Source organism: Leptodactylus fuscus, chromosome 5 (genome assembly GCF_031893055.1).
Source record: "Leptodactylus fuscus isolate aLepFus1 chromosome 5, aLepFus1.hap2, whole genome shotgun sequence".
Classification (NCBI taxonomy): Eukaryota; Metazoa; Chordata; class Amphibia; order Anura; family Leptodactylidae; genus Leptodactylus; species Leptodactylus fuscus.
This window is the reverse complement of record NC_134269.1, coordinates 137,658,854-137,676,659: the sequence shown is the minus strand read 5'-3', so window position 1 is coordinate 137,676,659 and position 17,806 is coordinate 137,658,854. Positions and strand designations below refer to the sequence as shown.

General features: G+C 39.3%; 1 protein-coding gene across 1 annotated transcript in view; it reads left to right on the top strand.

The window, feature by feature from the left end:
• Positions 1-7,301: 7,301 nt before the first annotated feature.
• The window catches only part of NELL2 (neural EGFL like 2), a 218,757-nt gene continuing 208,252 nt past the window's right edge, over positions 7,302-17,806 (top strand). The window contains exons 1-2 of the mRNA XM_075274344.1: positions 7,302-7,784; positions 8,074-8,202. Coding sequence (XP_075130445.1) covers positions 7,655-7,784; positions 8,074-8,202 — 259 coding nt within the window. The 5' untranslated portion in view covers positions 7,302-7,654. The remainder of the gene's footprint in view (positions 7,785-8,073; positions 8,203-17,806) is intronic.

Below are 17,806 nucleotides of genomic sequence, written 5' to 3'. Positions count from 1 at the left end.
GAGGCTGAAGCTGCACACGTGTCCTCCGGTATATACTTTCCCTATATATCGGGAGGACACTATGTGCAGCTTCAGCATCAGCTAATGGCGGCCCCTGTGTGCTGAGGCAGATGCATTGGTCAGGTGCTCGATTGGGGGCCCCGACCAATGTATCTGCATTAGTAAAATGAGGATTTTAACAGTCGGGGCCTGGGGCCCACCGGGGGATTTACCGGTACACCGGTGGGCCAGTCCGACCCTGTCACAAAGCCTATAGCAGAGGAGCAGGGTAGGATTAATTGAAAATGAGCACTGTGGAGATAGACCATAGTTGTAGTGTACTGTGATTTACAAGTGCACCAGCTGGCTGCCATATAAGCTGATTTCCTAAATTGAGATACCCTTAACACAATCTACATTGCACCAGGGGCACCTGCCCCAGTCTAGATGTGTCCCTGGGCTTATGGCTGCAAATTAAGATTCAGATGTTAGAAGCAGTGGCGTAACTACTACCATACTGACTGCTTAGGGTAATGTGAACAAATATTTTTAAAAAAACATGGTTACTTAACTCTCTTGGGCTCCGACGGGACTCAATGCTATCTTTAGGCCTTTTTAGTGACATCACAGACTTCAAGTAGGTCAGACCGGTGTCATGACGCATAATGACATCAGTGTAAGCCATGTCTGTGATGTCTTTGAAGAGTAGTCACACTGGAGCCCAGTAGAACATTTTACTGTGTGCAGAGGCCATGATATCACAAACTGTGTGGAGGGGCCACCATATGACATTATACTGTGTAGAGGGGTAGCTATGCAACATTATAGTGTGTGGAGGGGCCACTGTGCGACATTATACTGTATGGATAGGCCCCTATGGGACATTATACTGTGTCGAGGGTGAGCTATGCAACACTATACTGTGTTGAGGGGTCGCTATGGGACATTATATTGTGTGGAGAGGCCACTATGGGATATTATACTGTCTAGAGGCCATTTTGGGACATTATATTGTTTCTAAATGGGGAGCTATACCATGTGGGGGTCAGGAAAGGGGACGCTATGTCGTCTGTAGAGGGGGTCCCAATCAAAAGTTTACTATAGGGCCCAGTCTTTGCTAGTTATGCCCCTGGTTATAAGATATGCATTTACAGTCTGCTGAATCCAGGAGACCACTACAGTGATATGTAAAAGCAGTTATCTTCCAGCATCAGTTAACAAGATCATGTTTGCAGGATCACAATAACTCAGAGTTACTCAGAATACTCTGGGGTGGTGGGGGTTAGACATATGATGACAAATCAAATAATTCTCAAAGTTCATGACTTTTTAAAGGTGAGCTTATTTCTCCTTGTGTACCTTCTCTCTTCTATTAGGTTCTGTAAACTAGACAAGATTAGTAAATAACAATGATGGACCATCAAGATATAGACATCAAAATGAAAACTCTGGTCTCTGTATCATTCTATTATAATCCATAAAGTAACCAAAATCACATACTGTATGTTCATATAGTTGGGAAACAAATTTGATCTTCCCCCATACTATTGCTTAAAATCTTATGAAATCTTATAGTTACATATAGTGGGGCATATTTACAAGTCAAAGATATGTGTCAAAAGAATATATTGGTGGAATTTTGGGGTTTAGATTAATTTCCAAAACGTAGGTGGTGCAGTATTATAAACTTTATAGAATCTGCTCTAAAATTTCAGCTAGTGCATTTCTATGACATACTATTCAGACTGCTTAGTGGGTTTGGGGTGCTGTGGATTTGGAAAATGGTGGAGATCCAAGCTGAAAGACTCTGTAGATGCTAGGAGCTTCAATGTACTATGTTTCATTTGTTATTGATGCATGTTATTCCCTATTCTGTTCTCAATTTTGAACCTATTGTAAAAATTTGTAAAAATATTCAATAAAACCGGAATTTAAAACAAAACTATAGTTATCTATGATATGTCAGAATATATTATAGGGAAATCTTCCCTTAACAGGTAAACATTTTTTTTTCTGTGCTGTTTGCTAAACTGACCTAAATTCAGACCATTCTTTAGGAACAGACAACATTATGCGTTGGTAACACTGCTGGAGTTGGGAATTATTATCCAGTTGAAGTGCTAGTGGCCCATACTGAAATGTCAGTAGCAATTCCATAGCCTGTGGTTGAGAGATGACAATATCTGCTGGTATGGAACTCTAGATTTCTAGATGAGTAAAGAATATAAGAGAACTAAATAAAATAATAATGTTTCTGCCTTGGTATTTTATTCTGAAAGTGAAAGCAAGCAGTGGCTTGCAGGATGGACTTCCTTATGTCATACATGCTAACATGTATCTAATGAAACCAATATGGTTGGTGGCAAAGTGTGGGAATTTTTTTTGGTCCCTTGAAGACAATAGTAAATGTTTAGACTCAAAAGAATAATGTGGTGTTGTCATTTTTTTCACTTTCCCCCATATTTTGGGGATTGTGCTACACTATTTTCTGTCTTTTTTTGATGGAATCAGTAACGGATCCAGTCCTGACTGAGCCTCTAACATTTGTTTACTAGGGTAGCTTCCTGCTGTCTTAGCCTACAACTCCAATGATCCCCCTATCACTCCTTCTCTCAAACCACCTCCCTGTTCTGTGGACTACTAGTCCTATCTATCTACTTACCTAACTCAGCCCCAATTCCCCCCCATCATACTTACCTGTCTTCTGTGTCCTGGAGATCCGTTTCTTTGGCATCTTCTTTTGTGGTTTTCTTGCGCTTCCATGGTATGTGTTCTTCACTTCTGCTGGCAAGTGTACAATAAAACTCTGATGCTTCATGCCAGAAGACTGAAGGCTGAAGATAGGTAAGTATGATGGGGATGGGTGGGAGGAGTTTTGGTGATGAATTGGTGCCTTTTTCAAATTCTCTGGTTATCCTAACCTAGATTCTCCTTACTTTCTCTGGGTTAGAGCTCAGACATACTTTGATTGATGGTACTTGTTGAAGCTGAGTCACACAGATTTTCCCCTGATATTCTAAGGTGCCACTAAAAGCTTACGAGTAGATCTTTCTAGCTTCAAGATATTTATTGAATTATAGCAACAATAAAACAGTAAGTCAAAACAGTAGCAAGTTAAACATTTGTAAGTGAGAATGAATCATACAGAGCATGGTATATACACTTGATAACTTATCAAAAATAAAGAATCCTGTAGGAAAATATGGATAAAAATGTAATTACCCAATAACAAACATAAAGTGGAGAAAAAAGATATGGACAGCGCTATATTGCACGGTCTGGGCAGGAGAGGGGGAGGTTGTCCCTGCCAAGGTGGCAAAAACATAACACTGAACCACATCAAGAAGTTAAAGCTGTAGACAGTATGACAGGCCTGGGATATTGGAACTATTAACCTAGGGAGATCAAACCCTGTCAAAATTCAGATGGTATCTGAAATAGTGGTGTTAAACCTTTCATGCAGCATGATTGTGTCAACTCATCCAATGACATTTGACATTGAAAGACTTGTTTTTTTTCCAGTTGGAAGTGATATGAATTCTCACTGCCATTAGAATATACTGGAGTAATTTATATTGCACATATCTGATGGCGGATGGTTTCAAGCTGAGTAAGAAAACTGGGGCAGAGGGACTGACTGTCCAAAGAGTTGTTGCACCATTCTATGGATGGATATCCAAAAGTGACGGGCTGAGGGGCAACTCCACCAGATATGAAAGATGTCGTCACAGCCCAAAAACAAAGGGGTGAAACTGTAGGGCAAATACTGTGTTGTCTAAATGGAACCAAATAGATTCTGTGAAGGATTTTTAAGGAGGGTTCTGTGAGGCACATTCTTTCAAAGCAAGTGGGAATGATCGCAGGGTTATATGGAGTGAGTGAACACAGTGAAAGACCTGGTTAGCCCTAATGGTTCTATATAAATAAAATAATAATAAATAATAATAATAATAATAATAATAATAATAAAAAGGCCTCTGAGGGTGGCAGGGTATGTGTATGAATGAAGTAGTCCTTGACGAAGACATGCTGGTCACAGAGGAAGTCATTGAGAAGCCTAAGTCTATTGTTCCTCCTCATCTCAGGGGATAGGCCAGGAGGGAAGAGAGGATTATTAAGTAGAAGGAGTAATGATGGGGTCAGGCTTTGTTGCTTAAACCTAAAATGGATCTTCCACTACAGTTGCAACATATAGCTGGTTACTCTAGTGGTTGTTGGGATCAGTGGGAGGTTGATTGTGGGGTCCATAGAAGAACCTGTAGTGAGGTTGCCATGACCAAGGACGATTCCAAGGATACCCATTGTGGGAAATCAATGCCATTGTATATAGCACAAATTTATGAGAGCCTAGCAGCTATGTAATATTTATAAAGGTTGGAAACTGACAGACAACACTTGTGATAGTACATAGTACGTCTCTGGATTCAAGGCAATTTATATGCCCAAGTAAGGTTGAAAAGTTACATTTGTAGGCTGGCTAGTGAAGAGGAGGTTACTGGAGTCGGAAGAGTGCAGTAATATAGGAAGCATGGTAAAGTGACTATTTTTTAACCGTATGAATCCTACAACTCAAAAAATGGGTGGGGCAATGCCAGTCAAAAAAATCCTTGATTAATTTTGGGATCAATACAGAATAATTCCATTTGTAATGAGTATCTAAAAGACTACATAGATTTATTCCCAGGTAGGGCAGATTTTTATCTCACATCTGAAAACCAAAATTTAAGGCTATCAATTTTTTGGTAGGCTGGGGGACATAATAATGTAGAATTTATGGTTTGGAGGTGTTAAGAGTAAGGCTCAAGAGGCAGACAAATTGTGAGAGGGTATTGATCAGGTTCGGAAGTATGATCAGGGGTTTTGTGATAGTGAGCAACATTCACAATGGGGTTAGTTTTACATTTGTGCCCAATACACATATCAGTTATTTCAGGATGGGTGTGAATGGCTCATGGCTCATGACTAAGGGGAGTATTCCCTGAAATGCATAGGCTTTTCCTTTTCTGCCTGTATCGAATGGATCATGTTTTCATCTTTTAATGTCAAGACTATGACCACAAAATAATAGCTACATTTTAATGAAATCAAAGGAAGCAGAGTACTGGATATATTTTATTCCTATTGGGTGAATCCCACATGGTGAGCGATAAGCACACTGGCAGTCTACAGCTTCAGGGCACTTTCTAGGTGTGCCCTTAAAAAGTTTGGGCCTTTGTCCACAATGGCTTCACATACAGTACAAGCTCAACACATACTTCATGGTTGGGGGTATTCCTTTTCCCACTGTGTACCTATGGCAGATTATAATATAGCTATACGGGCTCCGTACAGAACTACTCCTCTAATCCTGTAAACTGTTTATAAGCACTGCATAGTACCAGCGTCTTTAGGTCCATTAATGTAATATATGAAAAGATCAGGACAATAAACATAAAAAGTGCCAGGATGACAAATAAAAAAGGGAAAAATGCCCTTTTGTATATGTCATCATTGACTCCAGGGCAAAAATAAAATTGAAAAAATGTGATGGATTTTTGATTTTTCAGATGATAAAAAAGGAGCAGTACATTGCTTTTTTCCAAATAAACAAATGGGAAGCCAATGGAAGGTGCCTCATTTTTACCTGGGAAGCAGTAAAATTGGTTCTGGTGTTTTTGGTACCTTTTCAGGCAGAAAGTGTCAGATCATCTTAAAACGATTAGACAGTTGTGAGGTCCACATTCTTTTTACCACCTAAGGCCTATGGTAACTTTAATCGGCCCCTCCTGTGTACAGAAGGCTAAAAGGACCCTATACTTCTGGGATCCTTCTAAACCCTGGGACTTTCTATGTGAACTGAATTGTGTGCTATACCATTTCTGATGGGCCCTCCTGGGGAACCACAGGTTGGACTCTCCATGCCAATTGCAAAACTAATATCAGGAGAAACAGACTTACCCCTTGTTCACATATGCGTTTGTATTCCGTTCGGGGGAGTCCGCAATTGCAAGCGCTGTCCAGTAAAAGCACACGGACCCCATAGACTATAATGGGGTCCATGTGCTTGCCACCAGATCTCCACACAGAACATGCGGACAAGCACACGGACCCCATTTTAGTCTATGGGGTCAGTGTGCTTTTACTACACAGCGCTTGCAATTGCGTTTGGTATTCCGTTCGGGACATCCCAATGCGGACTCCCTGAATGGATTACCAAATGCAGATGTGCAGTCCCCCAGTAGATCACATACTATAAACTATCTACCTTGTATTTGTTATTTTAATTTTATGCTTTACTGGATTCCTGACTATGGCTTCCATATATCTTATTCCACTGGTTCACTTGTATGCTTGCCTTTAGGCAGCCCTCCATGAAAAATACTTCTATGATTCAGTGGTACAATACTTCTCTTTTTTCTTAATCCACTGTGGATTTATTTACACCTTCCCAGAAAAAGCTATGTATGTAGACTTCAACTATTTTCTAAAAAATGTAATATAATATCTGGTCCATCATTTTTAACCTAATCCCTCCCCCCCCCCCCAATAACAATATTGGAAATATCTGTGTCTGAATCAGGCAAAAACATGATTAAAACAATATCTCTGTAAAGAGCTGCAGAATAAGATGGCGCTATATAAGTATGCAAAATAAATATATTCATTAAAATTGCAATGTGTGTTTGTGGGCTGAAATTTTCCACCTTTAAACATTTTCAGAAGTGGTGGATGGGGTTAGAAGCACCAATAGTATTACAAAATCCTAACTGCAGATGTATTGCTATCTCCAGAGAACCCCATACAGTGTCTAATATTTGCTATATCTGCTGAGGCTGCTGTATACTCTGCAGTGTCTATGAAAGCTTCATCTAAGAGCATCACTCTGCAGACTGACATGCAGTTGTTGCCTGCAACGCAGCATCACATTCCAGTGTTTGAGGCAGTGAAGGGTTAATAAATGAACCAGGTTACTGAATGTGAAGAGAAGGATGTGTGAAAGATGAGGCAATATGTGAATGCTGCTGGTACATCCCCCAGAAAATCAATGTGAGTTATAGGCTGGTCTCCATGTCTAGAAACAAAATGAACAGTTCAAAAAGTGAATTGTAAATGTGGCAGAATTTCCTTGCAGCCATTCACTGCTTATACACAGCACCTAGTGAAGGGGGATGTGAGATGTGTTCCTATATATTATAGCACAATGGCAGTGTGAAATCAGGTATTAAAGAATGTTTCTCTGCCTTAGGCAAGCAGAGCTCAGCTCAGGGATGCCCAGCTCTACCCATACACTCAGATAAGTGCCCACCCCCTGTCAATCATGAGAGGACACAACCTGTAAGCACCCTGCCAGTATGCAGTGTGCTCTGATCAGCTGCTGCAAGGACCAATTGTTCATACCCTGAGAGAAAAGGGACACATCATCCTGTCCCTACCCCCCTCCTCCAAATCCCTGGAGTAGCAATTAGAGTGCCCTGCTTCATATGGAATGATCCATTGTCTGTAACAGGTTCAGGCTGACACAAGTCCCTGCTGCTTCTTCTCTGCTGGTCCTGCTCTGGATTAAAGTCTGGCTGTGGGTGCAGGGCACTTATTGGGTTAAGCCAGTGTTCCTCCTCTCTGCTGGGTCTGCCTGCTCAGGAATGATGCGAGCTTTGGGGAATCCAAGTTGCTGGCTCATCTGCTGGCTCCCTGTGCTATGTTAGGAGGGAGCATCTTCATTGAGATCACAGACAAGAGACAGAAAGGGATACTATGGACTGATTGTATGCCCATCACCATGGAGTTTATAGTGGGCATGATCTGCATTATTGTCTGCCTCAAACCAGGTAAGAGGAACATTTTCTCTGCTTCTAGTGTGACAAGGAAGTGTTAGGTATCGGATACATTGCTATATATAGAACAGTGGCATGGCATATTATTCCAGTAAATGGTGGGCAGAGGGGAAAGCACAAGTTTTAAAGCCCTGATAAAGTAGGTCACATATATGGGGTGTGTGTGTTTTCCTTTTCTATAAAAAGCCTGTTTCTAGCAGGTACATTACTGTGACATTACATAGCGCAATATACAATGTATCAGCTTCTTGGCTAATCTCTGGCTTTGGCTTTCTTGGGTCAGTTGCAGGGTTTGGTGTGGACCCCTCCCTACAGATTGACATCCTAGAGGAGCTCCAGCTGGGGGAGGCCACTCCTGGAGTACAGCAGGTTCAAGGACTTCACAACAGAAGCAAAGCCTTCCTTTTTCAAGGTATTTCCTAATGTATTGTGTAAACTGAACATCCACCTGATACACAGTTGGGGCCTCCATGTCCTTGTGTGTGTTCATTGTGTGAACTGTCCTTTGTCTGTCCCTTCGGCACATACTAATGCAATGCTTTATTAATGATCATTAAGCGGCAGGAGGCAGGAACCTCCTTTTTCTCAGGGTTATCTTTTCATCTGAGCCCTGGCCATGGTGTAAGACAACTTGTGTGTATAATACACAGTTTGCTGCTTGGGCAGGGAATAGTTTGGGAAATGCGACATATGTTCTTTCAGAATTGTATTAAACCTGTGTCATAAGAGTTTGGATAACTCTTGGAAAATAAAAATACTTCCGTCTTGAGAGTATAGATATGAATAAGATTTAACCTCTACAGTGCCGTATTAAGTCTGGTGGTGAAATTGCAATGAGAATTGACAGGTCTGTTGAACCAAAATGATCGGCTACTATTGAGATGAAATTCTTGGAACTGCTAAGAAAGATGTTGGATATAATTTAAAAAAATTTATACATTTTTTATTGTAATAGTGTGATTGTGAAATATTTATAGCAGTCTTATGACACATGAACAATAATTTGCAGTGATTTTACATTGAATGTACTGGTGCATGGTTTACATCATTGGAATAATCACTTTGTTTATGGGCCTTTTGGTTAATTTGCTGAAAAATCTATTGAACGGCTTCTGATTTCTAGCAATAATCATTAGCTCTATGTCCAGCTTAATTCATAGTAATATTTCATCACATATGAAATTGTCCAGTAATGACAGCTCTATATCCTCCAACAACTGATTTCTACCAACTTTCCAATTAGACGATACGTGATTCTCTGCTGAGCTGTGCTGTACAGATCATCCGCCTTAACTACAAGCTTTTCCCACTCAAGTGTCAGTGCTCTTTTGCAACCGCTCGCTTTTTTACTGATTGATGGCCCCTTAATTAATGTACAGCAGGACCGAGGCTGGCAGATGGTTGATTTGAGTCTAGGGAAGCAATGAATAATAAGGCACACTAGCCTGATCAGGGAGATTAATGCTGCTGGGAACCTGTGACTTATGGTAAAAACAAAATTGGTTTGTGAAAGTTGGATGGCTCTATTTTATGTGCATGAGAGATGGGGCGCTCAGGGAGCACTGCAGCTCCAGCCTGGGGTTGCTTGGAGTCATGTTGCAGAATCATATTTAACACGAAGAATAAAAGGAAGAAATATGCATCTATATTTCTTCATTTCACTGGTGCTTTGCAATGGTCTATCCAAACCCCCCCCCCAAAAAAAAACATCCTTTTATAATTTTTTACACTGTTCCGTTTTCAGATATTGCTCATCTTCACTTGCATGTACTCAAAACCTTTTCCAAGACTAAGGAGAAAATCTATATATTATATTGGCTTTTTTGGCATCTACATGACAGCTATATGTTACAGGCTGTTAGAACGAAAGGCAGAATATATTACACATCTCTGGATTATGTTACAGCAATTAAAACACATTGCAGTGTTATAACCATAGTCAATATCTGTGTAATTCATTGGTCTGGCTAGTTAAATAAAGACAAGTATGTTATGCCGCAGGAACTGTATAAAACATTGCATTTGCCATCATGATATTGTCATTCCCATTGAAGGATTAGGAAGGGATGAGGCTTGAATGAATGCATGTGTACTCAGTGTAAAATCCCAGCTACATATTCTCATATGATGTCACATACAGTATATATTGACTTTACTGTCAAACCTAATGAAAAGTACACCTAAAGGTAAAGCATCTATGGAAAAATTAATTTTCATATGAGTGAGCAAAAGGAAATACAAGTGTTTTTTCTATATATCAGAGGTTAGTACCATCACTGTGCTTATTGAAATAGACCAACTCACCAGTTATGGGGCCACAAGTACAATCTACTGTTCTACTGCAAATTGGGATAGCAGAGGAAGCTCCTGGAATGCATGAAAACAAGAGGCACCAGGTTCCTACTATTCTCTAAAGGTGTTGGTGCAGGAGATCTGGGAAAAGGAGAATCTCTTTATTTTCTCGCATTAAAGATTTCTGTTATGCAGAACCTATAATACCCATAGCAATGTATGGGACCATACTTTCCCCATAGATTGTTTCTAATATCACTGTACATAAACATGTATTCCGAGCATATTTGTCCAAGGTTACATAAGAATTTGTGATATAAAAGAAATTAAGGCATGCTCTAAGGCATGTTATATTACAAAGGTGCTCCCCATCACCCCCAAAAAGTACTAATTTCCATCAAGATCTGTAATAACAGTTCATATAAAAGGAAGACCAAAACAATGGCAAACTGGGTCATGAAGTGTATGCAGAGGTAATGCAGCTGAGGAATAGCCTGAAACATATATAGACCCTCCCCCGCCCCCGGCCATGGAGAGTTTAAATACAGGTATTGAAGAACAGTAGAGGCAAGATCATGTGCTTATAGTGTTCACCAAGAAAGCATCATGACCTAACATTGAAATCTTAGGCTGGTTTTAATAATTTCAAAAATATTATATATGTATGGAAATTATAATATACAAATATATATTGTCTGTAGGAAAATGTGCCAATAAAAAATATATATCGAACAAAGACTTCCAGACAGTCTTCCAACATCTGCTGTCAAAAGAAACAGATCTGACAGGTTGAATCTTAACTTGTCATTTTATCTCCCACTCTCTATTAAAGAAATATGCATGTTCGGATCAGCTGGTCCTGCATCTGAATATTGGAGTTGGAGTAACATCTGTTATGTTTTTTATTATTTTTGGTAAAACCATGAATGGATATAATAAAGATCATTATATCTCCAGTTTTGAGCCTCACTGTAGGTATCAGTTCTAGCTTGGACTATGAAATGGGAATCTCAATCTACATTCTCACACCATCAGCAAAAAGCTGATTCTGTCAGGGGAAAATGTTGCCTAAATAAACAATGGCCAACCATGTAATACATGGATGGCTCAAGTCTTCAGCCTAAGAGGCAGTAGTGTTATTGCTTCCTAGCTTTAAGTCATAGAGGGAGTATTAAACAGACATATTGCCTTCTAAATGCACCAAAACATCCCAGTAGGAATGAGACCTTAGGCTGAGGTCACACATTGGGGAAATGCAGAGTTTTTAGTTATGGCAGAAACATAGCTCAGTAAAATGAATGAGATTTCATTTACTCTCATCTATACATTGAGAGGAAAAGTGCTGTAGAAAATGCAGTTTTCAAAAAAGCAGGTAACTTTTCTGCACAAAAATTTGCGTCTTTTTCATGCCTTGACAATGGGGGTGCAATGCATGATGACTCTCCCTGTATCTACTGACACCCCTAAGGGCATCAGGGCTATTTGTGGCTTGTTAGTTTCGTCCACTTTTCTTGATAATTATTTTGGTTATTGTAGTTTGTGTATACAGCCACATACACATTCCTGTGCCCTATTTATGTATTGCCACTACCAACATCTATATATTGATAAACAGTAATCTATGTCACCAAAGGAAATAAACATTATTGTTTTCTCGAATGCATTAAGATGGCTATTATATAGTTGCTTAATATTATTAAATTTTCCTTGAACTAGCTTTTCAAGACAACCCAACGATGTAAACGTAATCTTTATTGATCATACCAGAAAATATGATTTTCAGATGTCAATGTTCTCTTGGCATCCTTAATTGGTAATGTTAGTTTAGCAAATTGTTGCAATGTAATGACTGGTAATATCTCTCTTCTAAAACATATTGTTATTGTGGTTGATCATTAACATGTATATGATTCCCTACTTAGAAACCAGAAGTATAGAATCCACTTGGCAAACACCAGTTAAATCTGGAGGCTGACAAGGGAACAGGTGATGCTTTAGCACTGGTTTGAGATGAATGGTGAATTGGCCACATCACTGACACCTTGACCATATGATCCCTCTGAAAAGCCATGCCAATTGTCATGTATAGTCCATGTTCTTTTGTGACAAATGAGAATTTTAGGTAAATTTGCCAAGTGTTTTAGGATCTGCTGGTTTGTTTTAAATTGGAGATCTTATGGATTAAACTTTATACTGTATAAATGAATGGTATATGTGAATGTAAGAGTTTTTGTATTATATCTTATGAAGGATATCTGTTTCCTTTGCCACTTATTAGGCTGTTTTCCTGCTCCTTATCTTCAGTCTAACTGCTAGTTTACACTATGTTATCCATATTTAGCCTCACACACAGAGCTCTATGGAGAAATAAAGGGAGGAGCAGGCTTCTGCTGCCAGGTGGTTAATTGATTTATTGCTCATTCTGTGTACTAGTATCCTCTTATCTACAACCTAGCAGTATTATAAGTACACAGAATAGCAGAGTGTAACAGCAGCAATTATTTGAGTTCGATCTTAGCACATATACGTGAAAAATGACATGTAGACATGTGAATACATATAAGACCTTACTTTTGTTATGGCAATACATTTAGTATGAATATATCTCGCAAATGTGCAGTTGATAGTTTGTCAAAGTGACCCCCTCATATTCATACTATGGTGTATGTATATCATTTCCTGTTTAACTTTGAGAAACTTTCAACATGAAAAACCCATATTATTAGAGGATATTTCATTAGTAAATACATTTTTGCTGATCCTGGATTTGGACACTGAGGAGGATTAGATTTGGTAGCATTGTACAGGTACTGTTCTCTTGCTCCAACAATAGGCCATATCTTAAAGGAAATTGAATTTGTATCTTCTATTGCTGATTCAGTTCATTAAGAGCTTGGGAAGCAGCCAGAGCTTGATTTCTTAAAGCAAGGATGTATTTTCCATTGTGTACCATAATGCTGTGGTAAAGCATAATGTAACAGAAGTACTGTACAATATGCATTAGTAGCATACATTAAAGTTGTATAAAATAATCCCATACATAGTTCATAGATTGATGTGATGCAAAGTCTGTCTGCTTATTCATTGTCATGGCACAGAATGCCACTCAGCCTTATATACATTTTTTTTTTTTGTGAAAATCATAAATAAGGGTATTTCCAGAGTGCTTTGCCTCTTATTATTAACCTTTAGTGACTGCCAAGATTCCTTTTAAGGCTGGGGGCCCCACGTTGTGTGAATCCCATCTACACATTGCAGAAAAAGTATGCACATTGCAAATACTGTGATTTTCATAGTTTTGGAAATAACAGCATATCAATTATGCCTATGGAAACGCTGATAGTTTCCCTATAGGTATAATGGAAGCCGAAAGTACGCAGAGGAAACCTCTTCTGACTTTTTGGGAAAAAAAAACGCAGTGCTTTTCCACTGCGGTACACTACATGGGGTCTTAGCTTTATGGTTCTTATTCTCACATGATTGTGGGTTGGCAATGCAGCCAGCAGCTGGGAGCATAACTAAGTTATACCTCATAGGTCTACCTACAGTGTAAGCCATTAGATCATACATTTCATTAATGACAACAGAATACAATACGCTAAGTAAGTCTTGCAATGTATTATGTAAATACTCAAAAGATCAAGTGCCCTAGGGGAACTAGAAATAGTTTAAAAAAAAAAAGTAGTAAAGTTTAATATTAGTATAAACAATTATAAAAAATTTTTTATGAAAAACACTCATATTGGGTATGGATGTATCCCCAAGAGCAATAGAACTATCACATTATTTATCCCACATGGTTATCACCATAAAAAAGGCTAATTTTCTGCCACCAAAAAGTCTTATAGTTTAAGCTCTCTGTAGCTTAAAAAAATAATATACCCAGAATATAAGTTTAGCATGTTTTTTAAGATGCATAGGGAAAGGTGCAAAATTCGAAGAGTAAAAATACAGTGGTGGAATTAATACTCTTTATAACGCTTCATATCGTCCCCTTGATGGAAAAATTAAAACATTATAGCTCTAGGTACGTGATGAAGTAAAAGTGAAAAAATAGCTTGATCATTAAAGGATAGGAGAAAGGTGTTCGGTCACTAGAGGTTCAACCGCTGGATCCCTCAGCAATCAGAAGAACAGGGGATTTAAAGTCCTCCTAAAGCCTCCTTGTGAAAGGAGCACCTGTGTACTTGCCTGACTAGCACTCCATTCACTTCTATGGGGCTGCCTGGACTGTAATCTTCGGTAGGACCCCAGAGAAGTGAGTGGAACTCCAGTGACAAAAGTGACATGGCACTCCATTCAAAACGAGGCTTTAGCGGGACTTTGGTCCCCCTGTTCTAATCACTGTGGGTCTCAACAGTTGGCGCCTTACTGTTCAGACTCTTATCAGCTATCCTGTTGATAGAGAATAACAGCACAACCTCTTTAATGCGCAGATGAATGGGCCTTAAACAGTGGAGTGTCTCACTTCTGTGGCTGAATCTGTCACAGCATCAATGGCAAGACTGAGCAGGACACTAAATTTTTTTATCTTTGATCTTTGCCTGCTCAGCACAAGTGAAAACAAAAGATCTGTATGAGCTCCCAAAATAGAGGCAGCTGTTTCATCTACTGTGCAGGGGCTAAAAGTTTTGGGCACAGGTGTAGATACAGGAGGCAGTGGTGCAGCCATCATGGGAACTCATGGATGTTTCAATTTATTTGCAAGTGTTGCCTATGGATATGGGGAAGGGTAATGGCGGCACTTCACAGTGCACACTTGGATAAACCCTGAACAATTCTACGGCGAACAGTGTTCCTCAATAGAGATGAGCGAACACTAATCGGAACAGCCGTTCCGAATAGCACGCTCCCATAGAAATAAATGGAAGCGGCCGGTCGCTTAGCCCCCCGCGTGCCGGCTACGTCTATTCATTTCTATGGGAGCGTGCTATTCCAAACGGCTGTTTCGAATAGTGTTCGCTCATCTCTATCATCCTCAACTTTTGTGAAAAGTTTACATCCCCTTTAAGGTACAGCACTTCACTGACTGTCAAACCAAATCACCTCATATTTTTTCAATAATAAATGTATGCTGTGCTCTGTTAATAATGGATGAAAATATTCCCTATATCATTGCACACATGTCATATAGAATTACATATAAAGGATGAACAATTTAATGACTCTTGCTCTCATCTTATTTTGGATGAGAGCAACGGACGTACACAACAGTATTGTGAACATCAACTTATTTTCATAATAAAATGATTCATTACTCTTTAATTTTTATTATACATTTATTGCTATTATACAGTATAATTATATATGTTATTTGTTGCATATTTACTTTTGCTTCAAAACATAAATTATAGGGGAGGAGCTTTTCAGAATCTGTCTGATCATGGATATCAGCCATTTATGAAGGAGAAGGAGTTGGAGCAGGAGTCGTGCTGTGGAAAATAGAGAAATGAGTGTTAGTAGTTTGGCCTACCATTTCCACACCCCTGCAATAAATACAGATGTGACTCCATAAATAAACATTGACCCTTAAATAGCTACAGACCCCTGACTGGATCCCTTTAATGTATAACCCTTAATAAATTAAGACCCAAGACCAGACCCCCTAAATACAAACTACCTAGAGGAAAACCCCTAAATTATTACACGTCAAACAATTACGTCATACTTACCCTCTGAGCGAAGTCTTACAGTTTTGCTCTCTGGCTTTAGAACCTGTATACATATGGATATGTGATCTTACCTGTGCAGGTCTTTTTACAGATCTACATACATATGGTTATGTGACAGTACATGTGCAGATCATTCTGCAGTAACTGGACCTGCATATGTTTGTGCCTTCAGGTCCACCCAATTTATGATCCTCTATTGAAAATAATGCATTTTTATATGCAATGTTTATTATTATTTAAAGGACTGCATCTCCATCTATTACAACCAATGACAGGACATTAATTCCAATAGTGGTCTGAGGAGAGTGGAAAAGAAGCATCATAACTGAGAGCCTTGCAGAAGCTCTTGCAGCCATTGGGCCTCAGGGTATCCTGCATTAGTTCATATATCATCATCTGCTTGTTACTTCATATTTTTCTGTCACTGTGTTATTCAACTTTAACCTCTCGCCTCACAGTGACCTGTCTCTTGGCCTTGAACATACTGTATGTGGGTGAAAAAGCACTCACAGTGTAGACACTCATTGTTACAGATACCAGGCTGTGGATTTGATTTTAAGACATTTGTGCTCTGAAATCAATAATGCTTGTAGAAGATACTTCTATGAATATTTAGCATTGTGCTTTAGTTCTATGGGATCTTGAATTTTCCTTATTTGCATGGTCCATATTATGAAGACTTTCCTTCTAAGGCTTATACTGTACATGAGGAAGATTGTACAATAGTTTCTTAGATATAGCTTTCAGTACATGGAAACACTAGCTGTAGTCTGATATTGTCCAGTTATGTTTTTATGTTCAGTCACTACAATAGGGCTTATCTGCAGATGGAAAATGTATCCTGTAGAATGAATGGGAACAATGGGCAAGTGACCAGAATTGCAGTTTATACAGAGCACTTATCACTAGACAAAATCAGAATTAGGCTAAGGCCCCAAGTTGTCGAAATGCAGCTTTTTCTGTTGCAGATTTTGCTTTGGTTTTTTGAGCCAGAAATTACTTGAAAAAGAACAGAAAATATAGAAGAAGCTTTTAGACATTTGCCTCCCACTCCTGACTTTAGCTAAAAAAAAAAAACAGCAGCAAAATCTGCAACAAAAACTGCTTTGTTTCCACAGTGTGGGGCCTTAGCTTTAGGCTTGGTTCACATCTATGCCCGTTCTCCATACGTGCATTTCGTTCCCCTCTCTGCATGAAAAATGTGGAGTGAAAAACTCTGCAAACAGCTCTTTTCTGTCTGCATTTTTTGCCCTTCTTGGGTGGAAACCAATCAGAGACCACGCAGACCCCATTATAGTCTATTGGAACCGCAGGTTTCCTAATTTAACCACTTTTTTATGGGAATTAGGTTTCCATTCGGGGGTTCCCAAGTGGACCCCCTGAACGGAAACCTGTCCGCAGATGTGAATCAAGCGTAAAACTGTAGCATGTGAATATTTATTCAAGACCATCTGTATGTGCGCATTCATACAAGGGAGGTTGAGAAGTAATGAGCAGCATTGCCCACTTGACAACTAAGTCCACAATGAACAGAGGTTTTGATGCATAAATGACAAGTTCTGCAAAAATTATACATCAATTTGTTCAACTCCTCTTGCTGTGTAACATGCTGCTTGTGGATAGGATTGCGTTTTTAATGTGACAAGTTAAAGTGGTTCTGTCACCATAGTTTTCTACCCAGAAAAAGGTGTACCATATTAGAGTAACAGGTCCACTGAATTTTTAGGGTCAATGCACACAGAGTTTTTTGGCGAGGATTTTGACGCTGTATCCGACTCAAAATCAGCCTCCAAAACAAGCCTCCCTATAGAACTCTATTGAGTTTTTTTTGGAGGCTGATTTTAAGGCGGATTCAGTGTCAAAATCCTCGCCAAAAACCTCTGTGTGCATTGACCCTTAGGGCTAGTTCACACGGGGACATGGACGCTGATTTTGACAGCGGATTTCGCGGCCAAATCAGCGTCCATACAATGTATCCCTATGTGAACTACTCGCTTTTTTTTTCTGCTAGCTCGCTAGCAGAAAAAGAAGCGACATGACCTATCTTTCGGG